General features: G+C 33.1%; 2 protein-coding genes across 6 annotated transcripts in view; one reads left to right on the forward strand and one right to left on the reverse strand.

The window, feature by feature from the left end:
* RhoGAP19D (Rho GTPase activating protein at 19D) overlaps positions 1–26,874 on the reverse strand; it is a 194,004-nt gene that overhangs the window by 72,661 nt on the left and 94,469 nt on the right. The window lies entirely within an intron of this gene.
* LOC143909707 (uncharacterized) lies at positions 18,204–20,672 on the forward strand. Its single transcript, XM_077427822.1, has 2 exons — positions 18,204–18,402; positions 18,473–20,672. Exon 2 carries the CDS (start codon positions 18,516–18,518, stop codon positions 19,092–19,094), a length of 579 nt encoding a protein of 192 aa, XP_077283948.1. The 5' UTR covers positions 18,204–18,402; positions 18,473–18,515; the 3' UTR covers positions 19,095–20,672.

Here is a 26,874-nt window from a genome sequence, read left to right on the forward strand (position 1 = left end):
GTATCAACTTATAGTTGAACTGTATGTTCAGTTGTAATATATTTTGATCAGTTGGAATGTAATTCGTCATATGAATCAACTTACGTGGATTAGACACAATATATTCCAACTTAAAATACACTTCAACAATAACGGTAGTTGATACCAGGTTAGGTGGAATATATTCCAACTAGTCAAAATATATATATCAACTGGAAGATACACTGCAACTGTAACAGATACATACATTTATAATCGTGGAAAAAAAGGTTGTTGATCCATAACCATAATCAAGAGAGCTTTACAAACATGCGTGATTCACGAACAATGTCACAAACGTCGATACGCGATATAAGTATAATAATGAGTTTCCAAAACTATTCGTAAAGTGAAATAGCGGTAAATTACGCTCGATCACGTAAAAACACAATAAAGCTCGACGACGATACCTTGAAACTTAAATTAATCAAATAACGTAAATATTATTACCAAAAAAAAGGCTTTGAAATCGATACAAGGTTACGGACACACCACAAAAAAGCGAGTGTACAAATGAAATTTTAAAACGGTGGCCTTCACCTGGTTTAGAGGTAGATGATCTCTCACTGTGAATGCGGAAGGAACCATGGAATTACGAAAACTAGTAAAATTGTCTATTTGTATGTGGGGCTAGTGATGCTGCGAATTGAAATCATACAATACATATGTAAATAGTTCAACCGGGAATCTGTACGATTCAATAATTCTATAGAATGATGTATGTAATATGTACATATGTACATATATACTCAATATTGCAAATCAATTATTTTATATAAATATGAAGATCGGGTGTACTACGTACCAATTTCTAAAAATATAATACGATGTACATTTCATTTTAATATTAAAAAATGTATACAATTACGCTGGTTGAAGGATATTATAGTGAGAGTGAAGTAGCTTGAAAGATACTAAGATAGATTTCGAGGCCTTCAGATCAGAATATACTTTTCAGTTATATACTTTTTAGATATTTTAAATAATATAAAAAAAATAGAAAAAACCATTATTGTTTAAAAAATATTTGTCACAGTAACAAAAAAACAAACAAATAATATATTCCATCATACAATGTTCACATAGAAAAATCTAAATTGGTTAGCTAAGACTTTCTGACTAACAGGAATTATCTGCTTGAGATTCGCAAATGTTAGTGGTCAAAATTTTTCGACTAATAGGAATCGAGATTTAGAGTTAATCTACTGCAAGGACTTCTGAAATGAAATATATGTATTACCGAGTCACTTTTCTTACAACTGCATACATAGTCGTAGTTCCATATAATCGATATTTAAAAAATTACATTTATTTCCGATAGCAGACACTTGCGAAAACATGATGGGAAATCTTGAACGAAAAAAACCCATAACCTTTAACATTTGACAGTCTGTACGACGTAATATAATACGACACGAAAAAACTATGTACCGTCAGACGAATTACATGTGTTTTGTTGAGACATGATCGTTTTTTTTTTATCCACACATTAAGACTACATAACAAGTCACCTAATTACATTAAATAATTTGATAACATTAAGCACGTTGATGAAGTTTTTGCGTCTAATTGAGACAGCCTTCATATCTTTGAGACAGCCTTCAACACATAAAAGCTTTATTGAATTGTCTGATTTTCGAAGGCCTACCATGGTATCAAATGCAAGATCACGGTCTATACGTTTAATTTTTAATTGTCATTTACACCGATATGAATAGCACACGTCAGTAAGCCTTTTCAAAAGGTACCACTCGATTTGGGTCATACTCGAGACATATTTTCAATCGTCAAATATTACGAGCAGAATAACACAGATACGATCTTATCAACGTTTCTCACCTTGGATGGAGATTAAGCCGTTTAAAATGGTAAACAACGTATGCATTAATAATTGAATGCGAAATGAAACGAGGCAAATGTGTTTAATTGCCATAAAGGACGCTTCAGAAGCGTCAAATATCTCAACAAGTCGTTCTAATCCTAAACAAACACCACTGAATAAATATTATTCGTAGTAATAAATATGCTGATTCTGGAATAATCGTAACGCACAGTTGGTGAATAAATTGACGGTGTTTTTAGGCTGTTTCACAGAAAAACATATCAATCTTCGAAAACGTAACATTTGTAGGTACGTAACAAAAGAAAATTACATGTCTGAGAACAGATTACATTCAGAGGTTGCAAACAATAAGCACACGCAAAGCTGGCGTAACATTTAACGATAGTAAAAAATATATTAAAGCGAAACAATAGCAAAAAAAGAGCAATAAAATGTGATGCGATTTAGTAGTGAAATTGACCTTCAAATTGAAAAAAAAGAGGATTGTTTAAAGCAGTTATAATAATATTAGGAAACATTGAATGTTTCACAATCGATATGCGTGAAATATGTATACATATGTACATATAAATAATGTATGTATGATAGTTTAGGTCTATTTATACATGCACGAAACTACCTACATATGTATGTATGTAATGTTCACTTAGGATTGGGTCAAAATCCGTGTGAATCACCAGACAAATTCTAAAATATGTATAATATAACGGAAACTCAACCTTTCTAATATAAAAGAAATGAAAACCCGTTTCGTATTATATAAAGTGTACATTTACCAAAAAAAAAACGACTTTATAGTTACAGAAACGACTTTATAGTTATAGCACAAGAAATTTCAATACGCTGAAGAAAACAGCATCAAATTGTGCTTCAGCCGCTCTCAACTTTACAGATACATACAGCAGCAGTCACATAAAACGGAACGCTTAAGCGAAACATGTTTTTGCGTGAAATTTCGGTAATCTTATATAAAACCAAAACCGAAAGTCATTTAAATGATAGGTTGTACCATAGTGCATTCGTGTAACACCAAACGTGAAAAAAAAAGGTGATAAAAATGAGTTGGGGAGAAATTTAATGGAGGGTAGATTTTACGACCGTGCGTTGACTTCACGGTTAAATGAAATTTGAAATGAAAATAGCACTATACATATACATTTTTAATTTTATTACAGTCACATATTATTATTTACAGCTTATAAAAAAGAAATTAATATTTTGTATCGGCTCCTTTCGATTTTATAACTTCTTTTATTCGGTTTGCCATAGAATCTACTAAAGTTTTTAAATTTTCGATTGGGAGGTCTTCGTACCATATCTTTTCTATTATTTCTTTCAACGATTTAAGAGTAGTAACATTGTTCTTACTTATCCTGTACTTGATACACATCCATAAATTTTCGATTGGATTTAAATCGGGACTATTGCCAGGCCATGGTAGTGTCTTTACACCCATTTCTTGTAAATAGTCCCGAACCTAAAAAAAAGTAAAATAAAAAATTCAGTTTTTTGATTGAAATTTTATAATTTATATTCAATGCTATCAAATAAAATGAATACTCACCAATTTAGCTCGATGACAAGGGGCAGAGTCATCTTGAAAAATTATATCATCGGAATATGAAAGGTGGTTTTCCATCGATGGGACAAAGCTTTCTTCTAAAATTTTTTTATATTTTTTTCCATCGATGGCACCTTGTAGAAACTCCAATTGTCCAATGTTATGGTACGAAAAGCATCCCCAGAACATTTGACTTGGAGGATACTTAACAGTTTTAAGGGTACAATTTTCACTTTACCTTTCGCCAACTTTCCTTCGGACATACGGAAAACCATCAGGACTATAGAGGTTAAACTTTGATTCGTCGGAAAGTATCACTCGTTGCCAATCTGATGGACTCCAATTTTCATGTGCTTTCGCCCATTCCAATCGATTGTTTTTCATTCTCTTGGTTAGTAGTGGTTTTTTTGCAGCTTTCCGACCGTACAGTCCAGCTTCTCTGAGCCGCCTTCTTACTGTTGAGTCGCTGATTTCAATGGAAAATTGTGAAGATACATCTGTTCTTATTTCTACAGCAGTTTTGAATCGCTGCTGTAAAGATAATCTGGTTATTACACGGTCTTGCGTCTCCGATGTGCATCTTTTCGGTCCGGTCCCCTTCTTACGATCAAAACTTCCAGATTCTCTTTTTTTTTCCAGTATTCTCGAAACAGTCGATATAGAACATCCCATTTTCTTGGAAATTGACCGAAAGGAAAATCCTGAACTCGCCCATGTTGCGATTTTTACACTCTTCTGCAATGATAACTGAGCTCGTTTTTTCATGTTGACGTGTTAAAATTCGAATTTGATGCTTTCTCCTCGAAAACCCACACTAAACTGAACTCAAATCTTAGAAAACAATCATATTTAGAATATTTGGTCGTTAAAAACCCTACACATAAAGGGATAATCCTTTAATGGCCTCGAAGTCGTAAAATTCACAAGCGTTCCGTTTTATGTGACTGCTGGTGTAGTATAAGATATTTAATACTGCTTATAAAAGTTCAAATTTTATAAGCACACGGTAAATTTTTCGCAGCCGGATATGAAAAGTTACTTTTGCTGATTTATAGTTTATGCACACGTTCACATTATGTGCGTGTGTGATGAAGCTTTCTTTTCCGAAAACGATCAAGTGTTAAAGATTTGTTTTGACACATTTATGATTCCACCAGAATTTATGAGATTTCGATCCATTTTCACCAGTTGGAATTGGCAGACATGTTTCAAAGACGTCATTTCCGGTCAAATAAAATCGGATGACGTACTTTTTGTCCCACTCGATTCAGTGATTCGCAAAAACGATTTGTTTTTGTAAGCCTACCAAATGTAGACGTATCTTGGGTTATCTGTATCACTTTTAAGAGGGCTGTACACCCGAAACCTTAATTTTGTTGCCGTTCCTTTCTTCGATATATATGTATATTGAGTGAATGAATATATTGAGTAAATGCAACAATATATATATATATATATATATATATATATATATATATATATATATATATATATATATATATATATATATATATATATATATATATATATATATATATATATATATATATATATATATATATTGAGTGAATGCGACAGTTGCGCTTCGACCAGATAAAGCGTATTTTAAATTGACAAAATCGAGGTTTCGTATTCTCCTATTTTCTCCTCCGAAACTGGACCAATTTTAAAAAAAAAATCATCATCGGTATGAGAAAGATATTTTCTGTGCAAATATGCGCGTATTTTTTTTTAAATCGACCGTTAAATAAGCACGCTGGACTCTTTCCGTGCTGGACTCTTTCATCGTCAGACACAATTGTCTCATCTTCTTATCTCATCAGAGTTTCCTTTCAAGAGTTTCTTTCATTGTGGAATCGTCAATACAAGAACTACATATACACTCGCTTTATAATAGTTTCATCGTAGCATATATGTATGTATTGTATATATATTCGCTTTTATTAGAAAATCTAAAGACAGTTTTGATTAAAATATCAAAAATTCCGTTAATTTCCGGGATTTTTTGTCCGGGTTCGACCCGGGTCGGAAACCCTAATATAAATATTATAAATTTTAGTCCAGTGTCAACTATACGAAGAGAATACATATTCAAAAGTTCCATTCCAACATATTAATTGTGACATTGACTATACGGGACGTTTTTAAGAACCGCATTAGTCAAAATTCAAACACAAAGCTTGACAAAATACACACAAGCGTAATACATTATTACAATTCAATGGGGGATAATTAGATATATTTACCTGGCCGCTTCAGGCGCAACTATATAATTCATTGGGTTTACAATCGAACGCATGTGGGAGGGTTCATTAGCGTCGCCATTATAAATCCCTTCATTTTACAAAAAAATCGATCGATCGTTTATTATAAATATATACATACATACATAAATATGTATCCATCCTTGGGTACATAAATACATCACAGCACTTGACACGGTGACTGTGGCTCTATAAATAATCTAACGTTACGGCTACCGGTCCTCAGCTTGGAACATTAGCAATATCTAATATGTAATGATGCAAATTGGCAAATAGTAGCGGTCCTGCTGCGAGAAGAAGCCTTAACGGAATCATCGCCGAGTGAAATTGCACACCTGTAATAACACGTCAGGTACTGACTGACTGACGTCGTGCTCGTTATGTGGGTATCGAGATATAAATACTTGAAGATCTTCGAAATGGAATAGCAAAGTGTTATCGAACAAAGATTTCCTGATTTATATAAATACATGAACTTACAACGGAAAGTATGGTAAACTATTTATTTGGTGAAACTGATTCCATCTGTCATTATTTTGTAATTGGGCACCCCGACAATTCCGCGCACGACAATTCATTGCCAACAATGCAGCGCCGACATAGCCACGCAGTACAAAAATTATATTACTAGTGTTGTACCCGATGACATATCATCGCATGGATGTTAGCATATCAAGTTATAAAATAATAAAAAATTAAAAGAAATGTGTCGGTTCTATCCGCATGTGGTCGAATTTTTTTAAATAACTTTTAAATATATTTAATTTAATTTTTATATGTAATTGTTTAATATGAAAAAAAAGGTAAAAGCTACCTTCATGTTGACAATATAAAACACCAATAGAAACATTAATTAATTAATTAAATAAATTTCAATAGATGGCGGTAAATTTTCTGCCAAAAGGAAACATTGGTAGCAAATACTATATTATAAAAGTTTTTTTTATTTGTTTTTGTATTCGTATATACGTTTTGGAAGTAGTTTATCTGTGCCGTAAATGTATGTCGAATCGAACGACTGTTATAGTGCGGCAAGCGTTATTTCAGACAGACTATATATTTTACAGTTATATATTTTATATATAATATACAGTTATATATTTTATTTACAATAAAAATTATATCATACTTATAATGTCATGTGGGCGCAACATTACCATTTTTTTTGCAAGAGCCCAATTGGGAACTTCATACTTTTCTTATTTAATTTTATAAATTTTCACAAAATTATAAAATAATTTTTGTTTTGTGGAAGTTTCTTAAAATAATTGAAAATATTTTTTTTCAAAGGTGTCAAACAGAACTAGTATAACGAAATATGTATGTGAATGTAAAGTAAGTGCAGACAAAAGTAATAAAGCTTTATGACGGTTGTAGTTTTACCCAAATACGTGCGATGATTTGTTCAATATTTTGAGTCCTTAAAATAGTTGCATAAAGTTAAAAAAATAACGAATCTTCCATAGCACTGCTTCTCAATTTTTTCTCAAATAACCTTTTTTCTGCTATCCTATCTCCTAAAAAAGATCTTCTGTGTTATGAAATCTCCCAATTAATTACCCAGTCCCAATTCATTACTTACATTTTAAAATAATCCTATTCCTACATGTACATATTATTACACTAAGACATACATTCACTAAGCCATACATTCACTAAGCCATACATTCACTAAGCCAATTAATCCGGCAAAGTTGCCGCAATCAAGATAGAGTTCAAGGATGAAAAGGTTATAAAATTGTAACGTCCTTCGGAAGGTTGCAACTTTAAGAACTAATAAATTGAGGGGGAAAGTGTAATGGCCATTTAAGGAGGGCTAAAACTAGTCGAAACGACCGATGCAAACATTTGCCTAGTGTGAATCATCAACCCCCTACCTACCCCGTATCGATTTACATCAACGCCCCACCAAGTCTGAACCCGGATTAAAAGGTCGCGTTACCGAGAAAGTCGCGAAGGGCTCCCTTGTGCGGTTTCGCAGCGTTTCGCAATCGTAGGAGAAATCGGCGAAAATTAATTGATTTTCTTAACAGTGATTGATCGTCGATTTCCCGTTGCGATTAAAAATGCATTTTCTATGCAAATGCATCCGATCGACACGATTTCAACGCGACCAATGCTGTTATTATAGTACCAACGATGCAATCGATAAATAGTCCATCGAGATTTATTTGCATATTTTACATAAATGAATTTGAAATATAGAATGCATATTAATATATGCCCAATTTTGAATGAACCCGTCGAACTTGTATTATACATACAATTGATTGTTTGAAATGCAGTGAATGAATGGACGGTGAACTAAATTGTGCGAGTTGAGTGGTTTGGTAAATTGGTTGTGGTAATTTACGCAAATTTAGATTTCTTTCGATTAAAAACAACATGTTTATAATTAAAAATAACATGTTAATCGATAAATATGATAATCATGAAATTATACATAAGAATGACTTTTGTTTAATCAATGATTGCATCAAACGTTGAGTAATGACGATAACGCAAGCAAACAATTGCAAACCGTGTTTAAAATTAAAAGGTAAATATCTGAATTATCAAATCGAATGAGTCTCTTATCTTTCGACATCATTCATTTTAATCAATTGTATGTAAACAAATCGTCACGGTTTTGATGTGTCAAAATTTTCCATGTGTGTCGGTTTTATTTGTCAGCACAACCATTTTTTATAACCATTCACTACCCCCTTCTGGATGAAGGCCTCTCCAACACGCTTCCATTCGTGTTTTGCGCAACTCTCATCCATCTCACCACATACACTTTTTTTCTAATTTCGTCTACCCATCTTACTTTCACCCTTATACAATAACTCGGTTACCATTCTAGCACTTCCATCCATTGCCTTTTCAATTTCTTCATTCTCTCCACTATATCCACTAACCTTGTCATACTTCTCACGCACATACTCCGTTTCCTATCTATCCTCGTTTGAGATTTGGAATTTGCATTGAACTTTTATTATTCATGTGTCTGACTTGGATATTTGTCACTCCAAGTCGATCGTGTCCTATCAGAGTTTGTCAATTTTATCTGATTTCATTGTTGAAACGGTTCCTCCATAAAATTGGCAAAACCATCCTACCCACTATGTCACCAATATTTGAATATGATTTATATCTGTACAAGTTTATAGATGTCGCCCTGAAGGCAACCTGTAATGACATGGAAAAAAAAAAAAAAAAAAAAAAACTCAACTATTTTAAATCTTAACCATTTGAGTGCTGACTTTTTTCCGTTGAAAGCCCGCCGCGCTGAAAATTTTGCCAACATTTCCAACTAGAATTATTTAGAAATCGAATAAAACAAACCCTAGACCAGTGGTTCTCAAGTGCGGCCACTGGTGGATTTTACTGCGGCCACCAGCGACTTAATAGTAAATAATACTAATATTTAAAAAAAAAATTAGTTAAAGTAACTTAACAATAATAGAAACCATGCTCATCATTGACAAACTAAAAAATATTAGCGAAAAGCCTTGTGACCGAAGTTGAAAATGACAATTTTTCAATTTTATCTTCTGTTAGTTATTTGATAGATAAGATGACAGACACAACTTCAAAATTAAAATTAAAACTTAAAATAATAGTGTCTTAAATCTCTGAATCTGGAACTTGATAAAAGGTTCGAATTGAATTTTTTTAAAACTGTTTCTTTTGTATCTTCCACTTTTATTACATACCTCTTATGCATTTCACATGGTTTTCGTGTAAGTGGTAATTTTTTATATCTCTTACCTCTTATTATGATGACAAATGAAAATTTCATAGTACTACAAAATAGATTAAAATCATTTTCAGTACTGAAATTAATTAACTGGGCTAACGTAAAATATGAATTATTAGAAATTAGTCATTATCAAGTACTTAATAACCATTTTAATAATATTTCGGTTCAAAAATTTTGGTCGGAAATATACGTTGACAATAAAGATTTGGCAACAATTGCTTTATTAATATTGTCTATTTTTTCCACTACCGTATATTGCGAAAGATCATTCAGTGTAATGCACTTTATTAAAAACAAATTTAGAAACCAGCTGACAGATGCAAACTTAGGAGCAGCAATGCGGCATGCATTGGAAGAAAAGAGTATTGAGCAATTTCCATTTGCATTACTATTAAATAAATAGATACCAAAATGTTAAAATTTCTTTTATTTTATGAATAAATTGATCCACTTTTTTGTAACTTTAATTTATTTGATTAAATTTGGTGCGGCCACCAGACATTTACATGGGACCACTATTTTCACTAGAGCCCGGAATCTGAAGGGGCTGTTTATTGTTCAAAGATTGTAAATGCATTGTTAAAGGTTTGCCGAACCTTTTTTACAAAGGATTTACAACAATGGAACAATAGGCGGCACGTTTCCGGCCCCTTCAGATTCCGACCTCTAATTATCACTTGTGCGGCCACGGTAAAATTTTGCCTGAGAACCACTGCCCTAGACCATTAGATAGCTGCCGCCGAGGATTTCGAGTTTTGTAAAGGTGTGTTTAGACTCTCTAATTTATCTTGCAACAATATAAAATGAACCAAAATAAGTCTCTTAATGAATGTATTTTTTCCAAAACTAGTTCCATCTTCTTCATTGTTGTTAAAATCTAATTCCATCTCACAATCTACATGGCAAGCCACAATCTAAAATACTCATGGTTATATTCCATACCTGGAAAGGTTAAGCGGGTAGTATTCTTGTTTATTTTTTACTCACTCAAAAAACAACGCCTATCGGCGTATTTCGCTCATATAAATTAGTTTGATATTACCTTCTAAAAAGTAAACATCATATTAAATCCTATTCGGTTTACAAAAACACGAAAACACTTGGTCCAATATAAGTTTATTACATTTTAAGATTAGTATCAAACGCTCAATTTCAAATGTCACTATATGAACACATTTATAATTTACAACGTAGATGGATTTATTGATTAAACGTTTTTGTAAGAAATCGTCTCAACAATTCCGATACAACTACAAAATATATAAAAACTGGATCATAAATTTGACCGTTAAAGTTTAACCAAGTCAGTCGGAGCTTTCGTAGCGATCAAATAAAATGGATAGATGCGGTTTTCGGCAATTTTCACTTTCGAATCGATGGGATTCGAGCCCCGTTAGAAACTCGCCAATTAACGAGCTGTCGTTGCACCGAGAAAACGGCCGTTAATCCGAGTGCACCAGCCGATAGATAACAGCGCGTCATATTAGCGGGCCTCGCCTGTCAACCGTAGAAATCAGAACTGGCCGAGTTATTATTACCAGACTTTGTGAACAACATATAGGAAACCAAACTGAACCTTAAAAGGAGATTTGTCTGGTGACGAGGTGTCATATAATAATAATATACTAGATACACGTCGAATTCGATCGAGTGAAAATATTATACTATCGGGGGGCGTAAACCGCTTGTATAATACGACGATAAATAAAACAAGATACGAGTGCATCGATGTAGTATGTATGTATGTAAAAATTCAAAGAGCAATCGAGGTGTAAACACGGTCGTAAATGCAGAATCAAAACGCGATGAATTAATCATAAGGACATATGTATGTATATGTGTGATAGAGGCAATAAATCGAGCTGGGTAAAAATCGGTCATCGGGACACACGCGTCCCTTCAATGGACCTACTTTCTCTAAAAGGATCGTACGATTCCCGCGTCAAGAATACTAATCGCATGACTGATTAATTCGGGTAAGGCGAAGTAGGCGTGGGTAATGCTAATAAGGATGACTTGGACCATTCGAATTTGTCACCAGTGTCTACAGCTGGGTATCGGACTAGTTAAAGTTGACGCAATCTACAGTACTTATGAACTTCGTATGCATGTTAGTTAGGAATATCTAGATAAATTCAGGGGTAAAGTATCACCGAAAACACTCCAGGGGGTGATTTTTGGGACTGTGTACCATGTATATGGGTGCTGCGTTTTTTCGCATGTTTAAAAGTATCTAAAAAAAAACACGTACCACGTGTTTTCGCCCACAATTTCGTGGTTTTAGAACTCGATTGAAACAGCTTGAAATTTTGTATGTACATACATATATGATACAAATATTTATTCTTATACTAAGAATATTCATTTCCTGAAACGAAATACGTGTCTTTCAGTGTTTCAGCTAATTCGTATTGTAACCTCAATTTCATAACTTCAGACTAGGCGAACAGTAAATGAAATGTCGTCAATTGATCAATGCTACCAACGATGATATGTAGTTCGTCGCTTCACTGTGTACTCTATCTGATAAGATCTAAATAAAACACCTTAGTGATAATATATTTTAACCCTATAAACTTAGATTATAGGGTTAAATTATACAAGATAATGAGATAGAAAATGCGATCAGACTGGTCGTATTTTCTAACTTACTAGCTTAATTTTATTATATTAGACCGGGGCGGAAATTGCGAATTTTAGAATTCCCCGATGAACTATGTGGAAAATTTACGTCGTATTAATTGAACGTTAAATAAACAATTATATATTTTAAACAATGTCGAACCAATCGATTTATCTCGATAAAATTTCGAATTTTTTTTCTTTAGAAAATTTTTCGATTATTTTGCTAATAAAAATATAAGTTTAATAGCAGTTGCAGCTAAATTGGGTCGATTACGATTAGTTTTGACAAATTAACGAGAATTATAAATAACCGTTTACCCAGAAACTCCCATACAAAGCACGCCACGCTCACAACGGCCTTTTGTATTACGGAAGCGAAAGTCATTTTTCAAATTCCTATCATTACTTTGAACATAAAAGTTGTTAAAAGCTTTTTTGAGTATCCATCTTTATTTTAAATACAAAAAATACGAATTTTATGAAACATAAGCAGACAAAAATGTCTAATGCGTATGTATTAATTAATAACGGGTTTTACGTTATAGTAGTATATCATAACCAACCAGAAAGTTATTTTATAAAATGAAGAAGCTTTCGAAGGCATGCTTGTAAGGAGCCGCCCCTTAAAAATAGTATCGACACTCCACTTTAAAAGGACACTCGTCCACGTCACCATATCGAGAATGCAAGTCATCCAAAACGGGAAGATGCAGCTTTCTCTCGATCGAGTGACTACCAAAAAAAATTATAGCATCTCCAACCGCATGAGACTCAAATGCAGAAGATTCGAGGTCAATATGAAGCAACAATGGATGATAATTGTGAGTATGTGTGTATGTGAATCATGCGGAACTGGCTTTTGTGCAAAGCCACTCCAATGTGGCCCTGGACGCGTGACGGCACGCGCCTCGTTGTCACTATATTCGATTTGCGAAAAATAAATGAAGATGTAAAGATGCTATCGATCGAACGTGTGCCCGTTGACGTACATATATTTATAATAAAAAACTGAAATAAATCGAGATGAGATGTCCCAATCACGTAGTCAATGCATACTTTAGAGAAACAAACCGACCAACTTCTTGCATAATAAATTTCAGTTTCATATAATGTATATATGTACATATGATGTACTTACAATAGATTGTTGATATTACCTACAATAGATTCACAATCATATCTCCCTTACCATTCCTAAAATACGATTTACATACATCGTTCATGGGTTTTCAGTATAAAAATAATTTCCCAAATGGAATACCAAGTACCAGTTGCAAATTGATTACCCAAATGAACGCAAGAAAATAAATGTATTCATCACCACACTGGTTTCTGCTGGCCAGACGTTGGATTTGTGACTCCAGGTAGATCGTTTCCAATCAGAGTTTGGCAATTTATCTGATTTTCATTAAAAAGGTTCCAACAAATTGGCAACCATACCCATTTTCTTGCAAATCTCGAGTTTTCAGCAATCTTAAATTTCACTGAATCGTTTAAAAATGCTGCAAATTTACAAATTTGACCATAGAGTGCTAATTGATATGTATTTACTTTAAATAATACTTGTATCAAATGTAAAATGTTTCCCAATGACCAGGAAGGTGCATTGGGGCTACCTATTAGGCCTTCCTAGTATAAATTAAATACAAATAAATATTACGCTACAGTAGCTAGCGCGCATTAGCGATAAAATATTACATTTTTGGTGATGCAACAATTCGTAATAGCACCAGTCCCATGAATTCAAATAATTGCCATCTATAAAATAAATTTACTTGCGGCACTTTTTCAATATCAAACAATCATCAAACATTAATCGGCACGCAAGTTATGTAACATTTTATTTTTCGCAAATTGTGTCACTTGTGATCGTATGTTTGAGAGTCCGGCCACACCGGGTGACTTGTGGGCAACTAACTTGGTGGGTGATTTTGTTACGCGACCAGATCAAATGTATGCAGTTGTATACAGCATGCCACAACGGGCAACTCACCGGTTGTCGGCGTTCGATCTAGCCACGGTTATTTTATTGCTTGAGCAACCGGCGCGATCCTTAAAAATGTATAGCGTTATATTGAGGTGTGCCACTCTCATATCTGTACATATTGAAAAAACTATTGTTATTGTCACGTATTGAAAATTCTTAATATGAATTAGTGGGCGGATTCTTGGTCGCTTCTGGTTGCCCGAGTTAGGTGACCAAGAATGACCCCAAGCAACTTACTATGCATGGGCAACAAAGTCACTCGGAAGTAGGGTTGCCAGATGGTATCCAAAAGGAGGACATGCCCTCCTTTTTACATGTTTTGTCCTCCCGTCCTCCCTTACCTACTGTAAGTCCTCCTTTTTGCTAAACATCGGGCGGGACTTATTTATAATGCTTTAGTTTCATATATTGAGTTCTTGAGCATCAGAGGTGTAGAAATTGACGATGTTAAGCTACACGATCAATTTTGTAACTTGATTTTATTTCTTAAATCAAAATCAGATGAAGATGAAGCATATTATGATTTGAAGTTGCACGAGCAGGGGACAATCTACTTCAAAAGTGTTAAAAACATTGAATGTTTCTCAGAACTGCTCAAGATCTGCGAGTTTTATTTTTGTATAAGCGCACATAATGCAAATGTGGAAAGAGTTTTTTCACTGATTAATACTCAGTGGAGCAAAGAGAGGAATAGACTAAGTGTGCAGTCAGTTAAATCTTTAATTCTTACTCAATACAACTTCAAAAACATGACATGTGAAGATTTTTATAATTATTTGTTAAAAAACCAAGAACTTCTTTCCAAAATTGGCAGCTCAGCTAAATATGATTAAAATAAAGTAAAATAATATAAAAAATTCGTTTAATTTCTGAATGTCCTCCTTTTTTACAGAAAATCCTCCTTTTTAGACCCATCTGCCCTCCTTTATCAAATTATCATCTGGCAACCCTGCTCGGAAGTCACCTGGTGTGAGCCCAGCTCTAAGAAAAAATAAAACGTCGCTACTGTCAATGACGCGCTTACCTGGATCATTTGGATCAATCAGGTTCACTTTGCATACATTGTTTCCAAAAGTCAATAGAAAACTATAGGAGAATTTATGAACCTGGTTACGTCACTATGATATGTTCGGAATGAAAACATATCCTGATTGACCTCAACTAGTCCAACAAACGCTGCATCGACACGATTTGAACACACAACAATGAAAAGTGATGGCAGAGGCTAATTTGCCCGAAGTGTCAATTCAAAGAAATGCCAACGAATGAAAGGACTTCGCCGCTCGTTAATGTGACAAAAACGTCATCGCTCAAAACAGGATTTCCCGCGAGCAATTACCTAATTTATATCAGTACCCAGTCATAAGGTCTTCCTTTCTCCAAAAGGATATTAAATCCAAAACGGAAATGGAAATTCCTAAACATTACACTAATTTTATTGAAAGATATTACAAAACAAATTCCTCTCGGCTGAAGATTTCACAAAAACATACACGAAACCAGGATTCGCACTGACAATATCTATTACAATACACCAGGTGATTGTATTCACAATAAACCCCCGTTTTATCAGTCGCCAATGTTCAAAAAAAATAAATAAAAACGGAACGGAATGCAATTAAAAGCAATCGAAAAACACGCACACAAAGATAACCTTTAGACCAGATGATCCGTGAAAATAATATTGATAGAAGAGACGCCCCATTGTACGAGCGTAGAAGCGGACAGGGTCATGTGGCATACATCACACTGGATCGTAGTACCAGATAGATAGGTGTAGTGTTATTATTATATTGCGTAGAACAGAAGCAGAAAATAATTGGGCCAACGAACGCTGACGGCCATGTGGTAAAATCATACTAGAGATCACAGTGATCCAGAATCGAGCTTACGCTTTTGGCGTGAGACACTTTGACCCTATGAAATATGTATGGTGAGAATTTTCATCGAGAGCGAAAACGAGGATAACGCTAACGAAACCCAACGAGATTTTATCACGAACACTCAAAAGGCCAAAATAACGATTTCTGCTTTAAAAAACAACATAAAAATCGAGTGACCTCGAGCAATATCAGTATTGATTAAACGCAAACCTAAAAGAAAACTCAATATATAATATTAAAAAAATAATTAATAATTTACTTATTAAGAATTAATAAGCGTTTTAACAAACCTTGATCGAATTTTTAGCATATGTATGTATGTGTGATTAATGAATCCAAGCACGAAAACAAACTAGCATAAATCAAATAAGTACATACATTATGTTGAACGAATCTGATCAATTTAGCGGAATCATTTGCACAAATGTATACAAAATGAAAAAAAACACAAACAAGTTTGTAACCACATTTATCATATGCATATTATATGTAGATTTTTTTTAATTAACACAATTCAATCTACAAAATTAACAATATAGAGAATTTTTTGAACATAAATCTGTTATTGTCAAAATATTACGAATACATAAATGTGTGTCGAGTTCTGAAGTGTAATGCTAATTGACCAAGAACTCGAGTGTGAGTTGAACTTAAATATCGAGTACCCCAATAAGTATTATTGTGAAACACTGTACGTGGCTACTTACATGTAATCTGCTTTAAACTTACTTATAAAGTGCAAGTTCAAATTAGAAGTTGAATTTTTTTTTTCGTAAAAATTAAACATAAAAAATTTCACTTCACAAGTATCACACAGGAACACAATTTAACCTTTAGGTTCTTGGTAAAAAAAATATAATAAAAAACTTCATTATGTATTACTGCTACCGTTCGATTGAACTATTCGACAGGATTGCGAACGATAAGCACCGGTCGAAAAGGAAGCACTTATTCTAATGTATTCACATGACTAATTTGTAAATTGGCGGATGACTGCCAGCCGTGACGCAAAAAAAACGTACACAAACGGACTCGTCATCAGCATATCTGTATCGACGTGAACTCGAACGTATCCGTTCTGCACTTGAAAAAATTTCTGTATAGAAATAGCCAACCTTTTTCCTTCAAGGGCATATTAAGAATCTTAGAAAATATTGAGCTCTTAGCGTAGTAAGCCCCTACAGGGTCAATATGCCGTAGAAAATTTTACGCTTGACAAAAATATGCTAAATAAATTTCCGCCAATCTGCCAAACTTGGCTAGAAATTTTTTGAATGTAAAATAAAATGTGATAAAAAGACGATACTTTTTGCTTTTAGATCGTCGATTTGACAGAATCTTTAGCTATAAATAAAAAATAATATATGTATGTATGTACCTATATCAAAAAATGATATACACATGTATACCAGTGGCGTGCGGTCCATGGATGCGGTGGATGCGGCGCATCCCCTATAACTTTAAAAAGCCAAGAGTATTTTTAATAAATATTTGAATTTCGCTTCGATGTATTCTTAGTGATGTACGTGATTATATTTAACATATTACATACATATTATGTATTATTTTAATAAATGAACAAGTACTATTTTTATTTATTTCATACCAGGAAGGCATTACAGGTAAACCCCAATGCGCCTTCCTGGCCAAATTACAAACAATACAGCATTTTTTTTTTTTTTTTTTTATTATAAACATAAGCCGCTAAATTACGAGACACTGACTTAAACTCGACAATTAACGAGACATCTATGAATTGTACATACATTTTTATTGTAATATTTACATTAATCATACTCAAATAGTGGTGACATAGTGGGTAGGAAGGATTTTTAGCCAATTTTTAATCGGGAATCGTTTCAACAATGAAATCAGAGAAAATTGGCAAACTCTGATAGGAAACGATCAACCAGGAGTCACAAATCCTGGTCTGACCAGCAGCATTACAGATATACTCAGAAAAAATCTTTTCAATCGAGGTCAGCTCAAGGGATCGAACTCGGCGCCTCTCAGTGTTAAGCAGAAGCTTAACGACCGAGCCACGCTGCACGCTGAATTATGATGTAGTTTATGAGTATATATATATATATTTCACATATCACGTGTTTTTTGTTACATGATGCATTATATAGGATCTTATGATAATTTTTATTAAGGATTCGCATAGGCGGGCGGGCGGCCGGCCGGCCACAGGCGAGTGACGCTGGCGAGTAGACGCTGACTGAAGTGCGCCCGCGTCATGGATTCGGAGTCGATACCGATCCCATTTGCGCATGCGCACTATGAGGCTGTCTTATTCGCGCGGACGCGTTGACACTTGTTTAACCTCTACGGTGGATTCGGTTTCTCTGTTTGCTTATCTATTGAGTTTCACTTGGAAGCCGCTGTTGATCGATATTTCCGCACGCTACGCCCCAAGTTATTTATCAAAAAGCTAGCCGATTCATTTCTTTAGACGAAGTTAATCATTTATACTGTAAGTTGGTTATTTTTTACTTTTGAATTAAGTTTTCATTTTAATTAGTTTCGTCTAACTTTATTTTTAGTTTACTGTTCCACTACTTACGAGTTTTCATTATTGCCTTTAATATGGATATCGAAAATAACAATGAGAGTGGACTTGTCGTCGAGATCAATAATAATTGCAATTGTTTAATTGAAAATGTGCTGAAAAGAAGATTTGCTTCTCTCCCATTTAATGAAAAGGAGATTATTGTTAAGAGCCCCAAACCCACACCAATATTAAATATTCAGTCTAAAACAAAAACATTTAAAAGGTATTTTAACACAGAAACATACGAAAAAATTTCATGGATTTGTGGATGTGCTCACTTAACGAAATTATTCTGTTGGCCATGTATTTTATTTTCTCAAGAAGTGAATGTCTGGAGTAAATTTGGATTTTCTGACCTAAACAATTTAAGTAAATCGCGCAAGAGACATGAATGTTCTCAAGCTCACATATGTTCTGCTGCTCAATTTAAAAAATTTGGAAAGGGACCTCGTATAGAAAATTTTTTAAGTGCTCAATTTAAAGCAAATATTGAAATGCACAACAAAGAAGTTACTGCAAATAGATACATTTTGTCGAAATTAATAAGCGCGATCTGTTTTTTAGCAAAACAAGAACAACCTTTACGAGGACATTTTGAACACCAGGAATCGTAAAATAGAGGGAATTATATTGAATTGCTGTATCTGTTGAGTGAATCAGACATAAAATTGAAAACTCATTTAGATAACTCTACGGTGTTTACTGGATTATCGAACCATATACAAAATGACTTGGTATCCGCAATATCAAAAGTCTTGCTAGATGAGATTAAAACTGAAATACGTGCATCAAAATTTGTTTCCATAATTGTGGACGAATCTACAGATATCAGTCGCAAAGCTCAGCTATCTACTATTTTTAGATATGTAGATGAAAACAATGAAATTCAGGAGAGATTAGTTGGATTTGTCGATGTTAGTCCCAATAGAACAGCTAATTCTCTTTTTCAGCACATACGTGAGACCTTGGAAGAATTTGGTTGTTTGGACAAATTAATTGCACAAACGTATGATGGAGCGGCTGTAATGTCCGGGGAGCATAATGGAGTGCAACGAAAAATTCGAGATATTTGTCCTAATTCTTTATTTGTCCATTGTTACGCTCAGAGATTGAATTTAGTTTTGTCGCAATCTGTTAACCATATATCCGGATGCAAACGTTTTTTCAGCCGTATGTTGTCATTTTCAACTTTTTTTTGTAAGTCTTCAAGAAGAATTTCCCTTCTCGATTGTCAAATAAAAAAACGATTTCCCACTGCTGCCCCTACACGATGGAACTACAATAGCAAAATTTTAAATATGGTATTAGAATATCAAACAGAATTAATGGAAATATTTAATCAAATAATTAATGATGAAGACGAATGGGATACTGATGCTGTCATAAATGCTGAAGTCCTTCATCGTTATTTAAAAGAGTTTGAATTCAATTTCAATTTGCATTTATTTTCTGCAATATTTAATTCGGCAGATTTTTTATTTGAAATTTTACAAAAAAAAAACCTTTGACATATCGTATTGCGTAAGTGAAATTAAAAAATTTGTAAAATATTTAGATAACAAAAAAGACGATTTTGATTCATTGTGGAACAAAGTAATAACTAAAAATTTTAATAGAAAAAGAAAATATGCTGAATGTGAAGAAGATGTGAAAACAACGTATAAACTTCACTATTCTGAAATTTTAGAAACTCTTTCAGTAAATACAACCAATCGATTTCGAGATATCGAAAATTTAAAATTTCTTTTAATTTTTTTTAACGTCAAAAAATTTAAAGAATATGAAAATAATTTTCCAGATATCCTATTTAAATCACTCCACCTAACTTATGGAAAATAATTTGATTTGATGAAATTAAAAAGCGAATTAATTTACATGTACTCAACGCAAGATTTTCATTTGAAATCTATAAATGACGTAAAGGAATTAATTGTGAAAGATGATCTAATAGAAGTTTTGGAACAAGTATTTAGTTTAATACAATTAATTTGTACGATACCTTCCACGAGCGCATCGGCTGAACGATCATTTTCGACTATGAAAAGAATTAAAACGTTCACCAGAAGTAGTCAAAGTGAAGAAAGACTCTCTGGTCTTACTAAAATTGCAATCGAAAAGAAAATAATGTCAAATTTAAAAAACAATAAAAAATTCTATGATGCGGTTATCGATGAATTTTGTAAAAAGGAACGAAGAATAAAATAAAATTTTAAAAAATAAATTGGTCGGTTTTTTTTTTCAAACAAGAGACAGCATCCCTTGTTTGAAAAGTCACCGCACGCCACTGATGTATACAATGTATTATGAACATAATAATATATTCAAGAAACGAAAATATGTTTTATTGCATCGACAAGTGTAGATTAAAAAAAATTTGAACCAGGAGCATATGTATGTTAGGCCGAAAACACACTGAGTGATACGGGACGTCATGTCCTTGGCTCCCCGCTGTGACAGTGGGTGTTCCCCAAACCGAATTCGTGTGTAGTAACACACTTGCAGAGTGCATGTTTCTCCAACATTTCAAATCGAATTCAGGTGTACTTGCACGTGCCGAATGTATATGTTTGGGAGGCTACATGTGTATGCATATCCATATGCAACCGACAAGTTTCACCGTTATCGATCAATGTCAAGCAAGGATAAAATATCACAGAAAACAGTCCAGGGGGTGATTTTTGGGATTTTATACCGTGTTTATGGGCTAGGGGTGCTGCATTTTTTTCGCATGTTTCAAAGTATCAGTGTGTTTTTGCCCTTATACATTGCGATATTCATGATGTGACGAAACAACAGATCATGTCACGGGGACGTGGGGAAGTGGGGGGAGGGGGCTCCTGGTATTGAGTCTTGTCTTTTTCAATGTTATTGTTTATTATTATTATACATATACATATACATCCGTTGAAATATCAACGGGCACAACACTAGTTTATAATACATTAGGTTTTTTTCTTATAATGCTGTATACACTAATGTGAAAATAAAATTATCTAATATGTAATTTCGAAAAAGACTTTGTATGTAAGTATGTAAGTATCTTTGGTTGGGAACTTCGTAAACAAAACAAAAGTTTCTATGACGACAATACAATTGGTTGAATATTATATTTTTTTCGATTCAAATAAATTTAATAAAAAAACAAATGAATATTTACTATTAGATTCACCATGTTTAAGCTGTTTTTAAATTACAAATACTGATCGAAGCCGGGTAAAGCAACTAGTAATACTATAAATAGGTACTAACAAAAATAATGTGTAAAATAGATAATAATCTCAGGATCAATAACTAATAAAATATACTTGAGATGTATTGTGATCATAATATATTAACAATAAAAAGCTTTTAAAAATCAGAACAGTAACTACCTCTACAAAAATGAATTGACATATTTATTTCTAACAAATATTTTGAAGTGACTTATAGCTTATTTTAGAAGGGTTCGTGAACTGAAAAAAAGGTTAAGAACCAAAACTACATGGTTTGCTAGATACTTCTATTATCGCACGTGCTTTTTATAAACTCTACAACAAACTCGAGTTCATACTATTCATGCACACAAAAAGCCTCTCGTCGATTTTTTTTTCAAAGTTTGCCTTAGATCAAAGGAACGGTGCCGAGAGGGCACTTGAGAAGAAGATTGAGAACTTCTGAAAGAGTGCATGTACGTGCATGCAGGTGTGATAACACATTTCGGAACGAATCGCTGTTTATTTCCCCGAAGCAAGCCAACTGGGTCAACCGAAAAGTTTCGGCTTTTATCGTAAATGCGAAAATTTGCATTCGACGTGAAATGCAATGCAATGGCGACCGGAAAATACATATGCCCAGTGAAATTTTCGAACAAAAATAAAATAAAAAAGAAGCAAATACCTGACATTCCAGTGACGTCCATTTCAATTGTGTGCAAAAAGGTTAAACTACGCAATCGCGGTTTTCATTGTAAACGGTTGTTGACATATTATTCGTACCGATAATGGTTAAAACGCCCATTTGTAAATATAGGTATGGTATGTATACTAAGCGATTTCGAATGTCGGGTGTTGGCCACGTTATTATATGACAGTCCTGTGGTCGAATAGATATGTATATACTCGCATACATATTCATAGTATGTGTGTATGTAGTTTATAGAATATTAACCGTTATGCACGAAATGGACACATTTTGCATGCGGAACGTACATGTTACGTCGGTGGAACGGTCGACTTCATATTCAGTGCGAAACCTTATTTGACGCAAAATACTTCCGGTTTAAAAAAATGTATGAAATGTGCAATGAAAATTGTACGTGCTTCTAAAAATTTAGATTGAGCTTATATAATATGCATAAGTATTCAGGAAGAAGTTTAGAAATTCACACCATTGATGTTTTGATATTCTTTACAGTCGGTTGAAATTCGCATTGTATAGATTCAAAGTTCGATTGGAAATTTTACATATGTAATTTGAATAATTTAACAAAAATATTTTGAGTAATTGTTTTAAATTTTATTTAAATTATTTATTAAAAAAAATAAAATTGATTCTAATTGGCATAGTTGCATCACTAATGAGGTATAGACTAATGGTTAAAATATAATGTAATTAACTAATGGGATAAATACCTTTGGCAAAAGTATGTATTGTATGTACATACATACATACATACATATATATGTATGTACGCAACGACAATGCATAGAGATTTGATAGAAAAATTGATATTTATCTTACTATCCTGATTGATCAACCTAATAGCAACTATTATGATAGGATTAGGGATTGAAATTTAATGTTAAATTTCATAAACTGGTAAATAGTAAATGATTTTTAATACTTCCGATATACAGGTAAATGAAGAAAAAAAATTACGATTAGATAACTGTATGTATGTGGTTATTTTTCCTAAAAACGTTAGCCTAGATTGAATTAAAAAATTGATATTTATCTTGCTATCCTGATTGATCAACCTAATAGCAACTATTATGATAGGATTAGGGATTGAAATTTAATGTTAAATTTCATAAACTGGTAAATGGTAAATGATTTTTAATACTTCCGATATACAGGTAAATGAAGAAAAAAAATTACGATTAGATAACTGTATGTATGTGGTTATTTTTCCTAAAAACGTTAGCCAGGATTGAATTAAAAACTTTTTATACCCATATTGAACCATAAATAATTACAAAAAAAATCTCAGGTGAATAATGTCATATAAATGCATTTAAGTAAATTCGTAATAATTTTTTAACCAATCATATTTATTTATTTAAAGGTTGGACCATTTGAAAGTTTCGATAATAATTGAAACAACTGTCTGATCGCATTTATTACGATTTGGTTGGTCAGGGTTGCCAGTGAATTTATCAATTTGAAATTGTCATATATTATATAATACTGAAAATAAACAAATTCCAGACAACCTAATTTACAACACGCCATTTGCATCGATTTTGAATGTAATATTATCCAAAAGTATGCCTGTATGTGTACTTAATTCGCGATTAAATACATAGTTAACGGTAAATATCGATACATTTTTAAAATTACCGATATTTATCGATTAGTTAAGCTACAAATACAAATACCAGTGGGCCATAGGAAAGTTTCCCAACCCACAAAGGGCACTGCCACGTTCAAAGGCCTATCTCTAGTCATAACGACCGAAAGGGATATTGCCCCAATTACTATACGATGTCTAGATAGTAGAAAAAGTCAAAACATATACTAATATTAATATTTAATATGTACACTACATTGTAACACTTGGTAGTTCGTTTCAAGTACATATATACAAAATGTTTTTATTGTGGTTAAAACTAAATTTAAATGCATTTTGTTTTTACGATAATGCAAATCGAATATTTAATAGTATGTACATAATGAGGTTGCAACGATAAAATTGAAATGAGTTACAGAAATGCTGAACTATCGATCTCAGAAATCTATATACGTAAATACATATATTTTGTCGATTTATTATAGTTAGCATTAAATCTCCCGAAAATAACTCGAATGCAATAAAAAATACAGTTAACGTTTTGTGTAAGATAAAAAGTAAAAATTGTATTTATGTATTTACACTTTAGGCCAAGGTCATCACACGTACGTACATACAGTAGAAAGTTCATCGTTCTTACAAGATCATCGTGTAATTAAAATTAATGCGGCAGGCAAAAAAAAATGACATTCGTAAAAAGTAATTGACAGTCAAGACAGGATGTACCATTGAAAATGACATGTTTTAACAATGCAATTAATTTTTTCGATAAAAATCGAATTAGGAGCACGTTTCTTTATAAATAACACACACACCGGAGCAGATCTGAGATGAATCGCATTTACGTACTTTTTTTATTTTTTGTTTTAAAAGTAAATATAGTTGGAACACTTGATTTGAATGTGTTCGTTATAAATAGCCGAGAAAGACGAGTTGAAATTAAAACGAGGACTTTTTTCTATATTTAAGTAAGCGCTTGGGTGAATGAATCTCACTATGAGCCAAATAACATACAGTTCATTTATCTCGAAGAAAAGCGAGGAGCATTAGCGAAGAACATGAAGATATTGCGGAGATTTATGAGCGCCGCTTGTCTTTACATCGTTCCTGCACATTCTTCGAATTATTCGTGTGTTCTTTTCCATATTGCTTTCTATTTTAAGAAACCGAAGGGGAAAAAATTTTCACCAAAAAGAAAAAAATTGAACGGAAAAAACATCGCCATGTTTATAAAGCGTAAATTGGAGTGGCATTTTACCGCCTTTTTTAGCATTTTCCGGCACGGTTCTGTGATTACGAAACGGTATTCATTGTTTTGAATGAAAAAGATTCAAAATACAATCAATTTTTGATTGAAAAAACATAACATTTCTACAACTTAACGTAAGAAGCATAAAATAACCATTTATTTAACAGGAAAAACATTTTATATCCAAAAAATTTGTACTTGTAAAATGTGTACACAAATGCGATCAATGTCCACATCGAGACGAACATGTTTGAACAAATACACGTTTTATGTAAATTAGTTACACCTTTTGTTTAATAATATAGGCGACAATTTTTATACAAATTCAACCAATGAAATAGTCGTATAAGCTAACACTAAACAAGGGCATAGTGCGACATCCGGTTGACCAAATCCAATATTAAAAATTAATCAAAATAGACAAAAACTAGCAAATTGTCGAAATTTTTTTAGTAAAAAAATAATTAAAAAAACGATTTTATATAAAACAATATATATATATATATATATATATATATATATATATATATATATATATATATATATATATATATATATATATATATATATATATATATATATATATATATTGTTTTATATAAAATCAACTGTAGACATCGCAAGTGACGTAGATCGGAGACCTTCAAACGTCAACCGCCACACCTAAACGTCAATCTTTGAAGATTGTCCAATGTCAACGGATACGAATATTGAACGGCTAGCTATTACGCGGTGTAAATTTATCGTAGCAATAAATCTGGACACATGTAAACAAGCATCGTTGACAGCACATAGTAAAATTGAAAAAAAAATTGCATCTTACATAACTACAAAATCCCAAGACAGGGCTGTCCCTAAGACACTATAATGTACAACTGTGTATTATGTAGACTAATTGTTTTTGCCTAAATTTTATTTAACAAAATGTCATTCTAATGGTAAGAACCCGCTTAAACGTGCGAAACGGGACGCGTATCTTCATGTCATTATTAATTCGAACGATCTTATTATTTCGACAAGTATCTTTTACATTTCTTCAAATATGGGAATCAGCATTATCAATCACTGTCAAACCTGTGTCAATACATGGATATAATGTCACCGAAAGCACTCCATGGGGCGAGGCTTGCAAAAGGACGCGGCGGTACAGATTTGGCGTACCGGAATACGTCTAGCGTTTTTTACATATGCAAATCTACATATAAAACACATACCGCATATCTCTGTGTTTTTACCTTAAGCTAAATGCAATAAATAAGTTGATTTACGATATTTTTACATTATTTTACTTCCACAAATTTGACAAATAACGGTTCTGGATTAATTTTGTGACACCCAAGAACGATAAGTTGATTTGGGGCGAAAACACACTCAGTGGTATGGGACGTCATGTGTCCTTGGCTTCCCGCGGTGCACGTGCAGAATGAATATGTCTAGAAGGTCGCACGTGTATGCATATCCACATGAAACCGACAAGTTTCTCTTACATTTCTTCAAATATGGGATTCGCCGTTATTGATTACTGTCAAGCAAAGAAATACAAGGATAAAATATCACTGAAAGCACTCCAGGGGGCGATTTTTGGGATTGTGTACCATAAATATGGGCTAGGGGTGCTGCGTTTTTTCGCATGTTTGAAAGTATCTAAAAAATAAAC

The sequence above is a fragment of the Arctopsyche grandis genome, chromosome 1, assembly GCF_051622035.1.
Source record: "Arctopsyche grandis isolate Sample6627 chromosome 1, ASM5162203v2, whole genome shotgun sequence".
Taxonomy (NCBI): domain Eukaryota; kingdom Metazoa; phylum Arthropoda; class Insecta; order Trichoptera; family Hydropsychidae; genus Arctopsyche; species Arctopsyche grandis.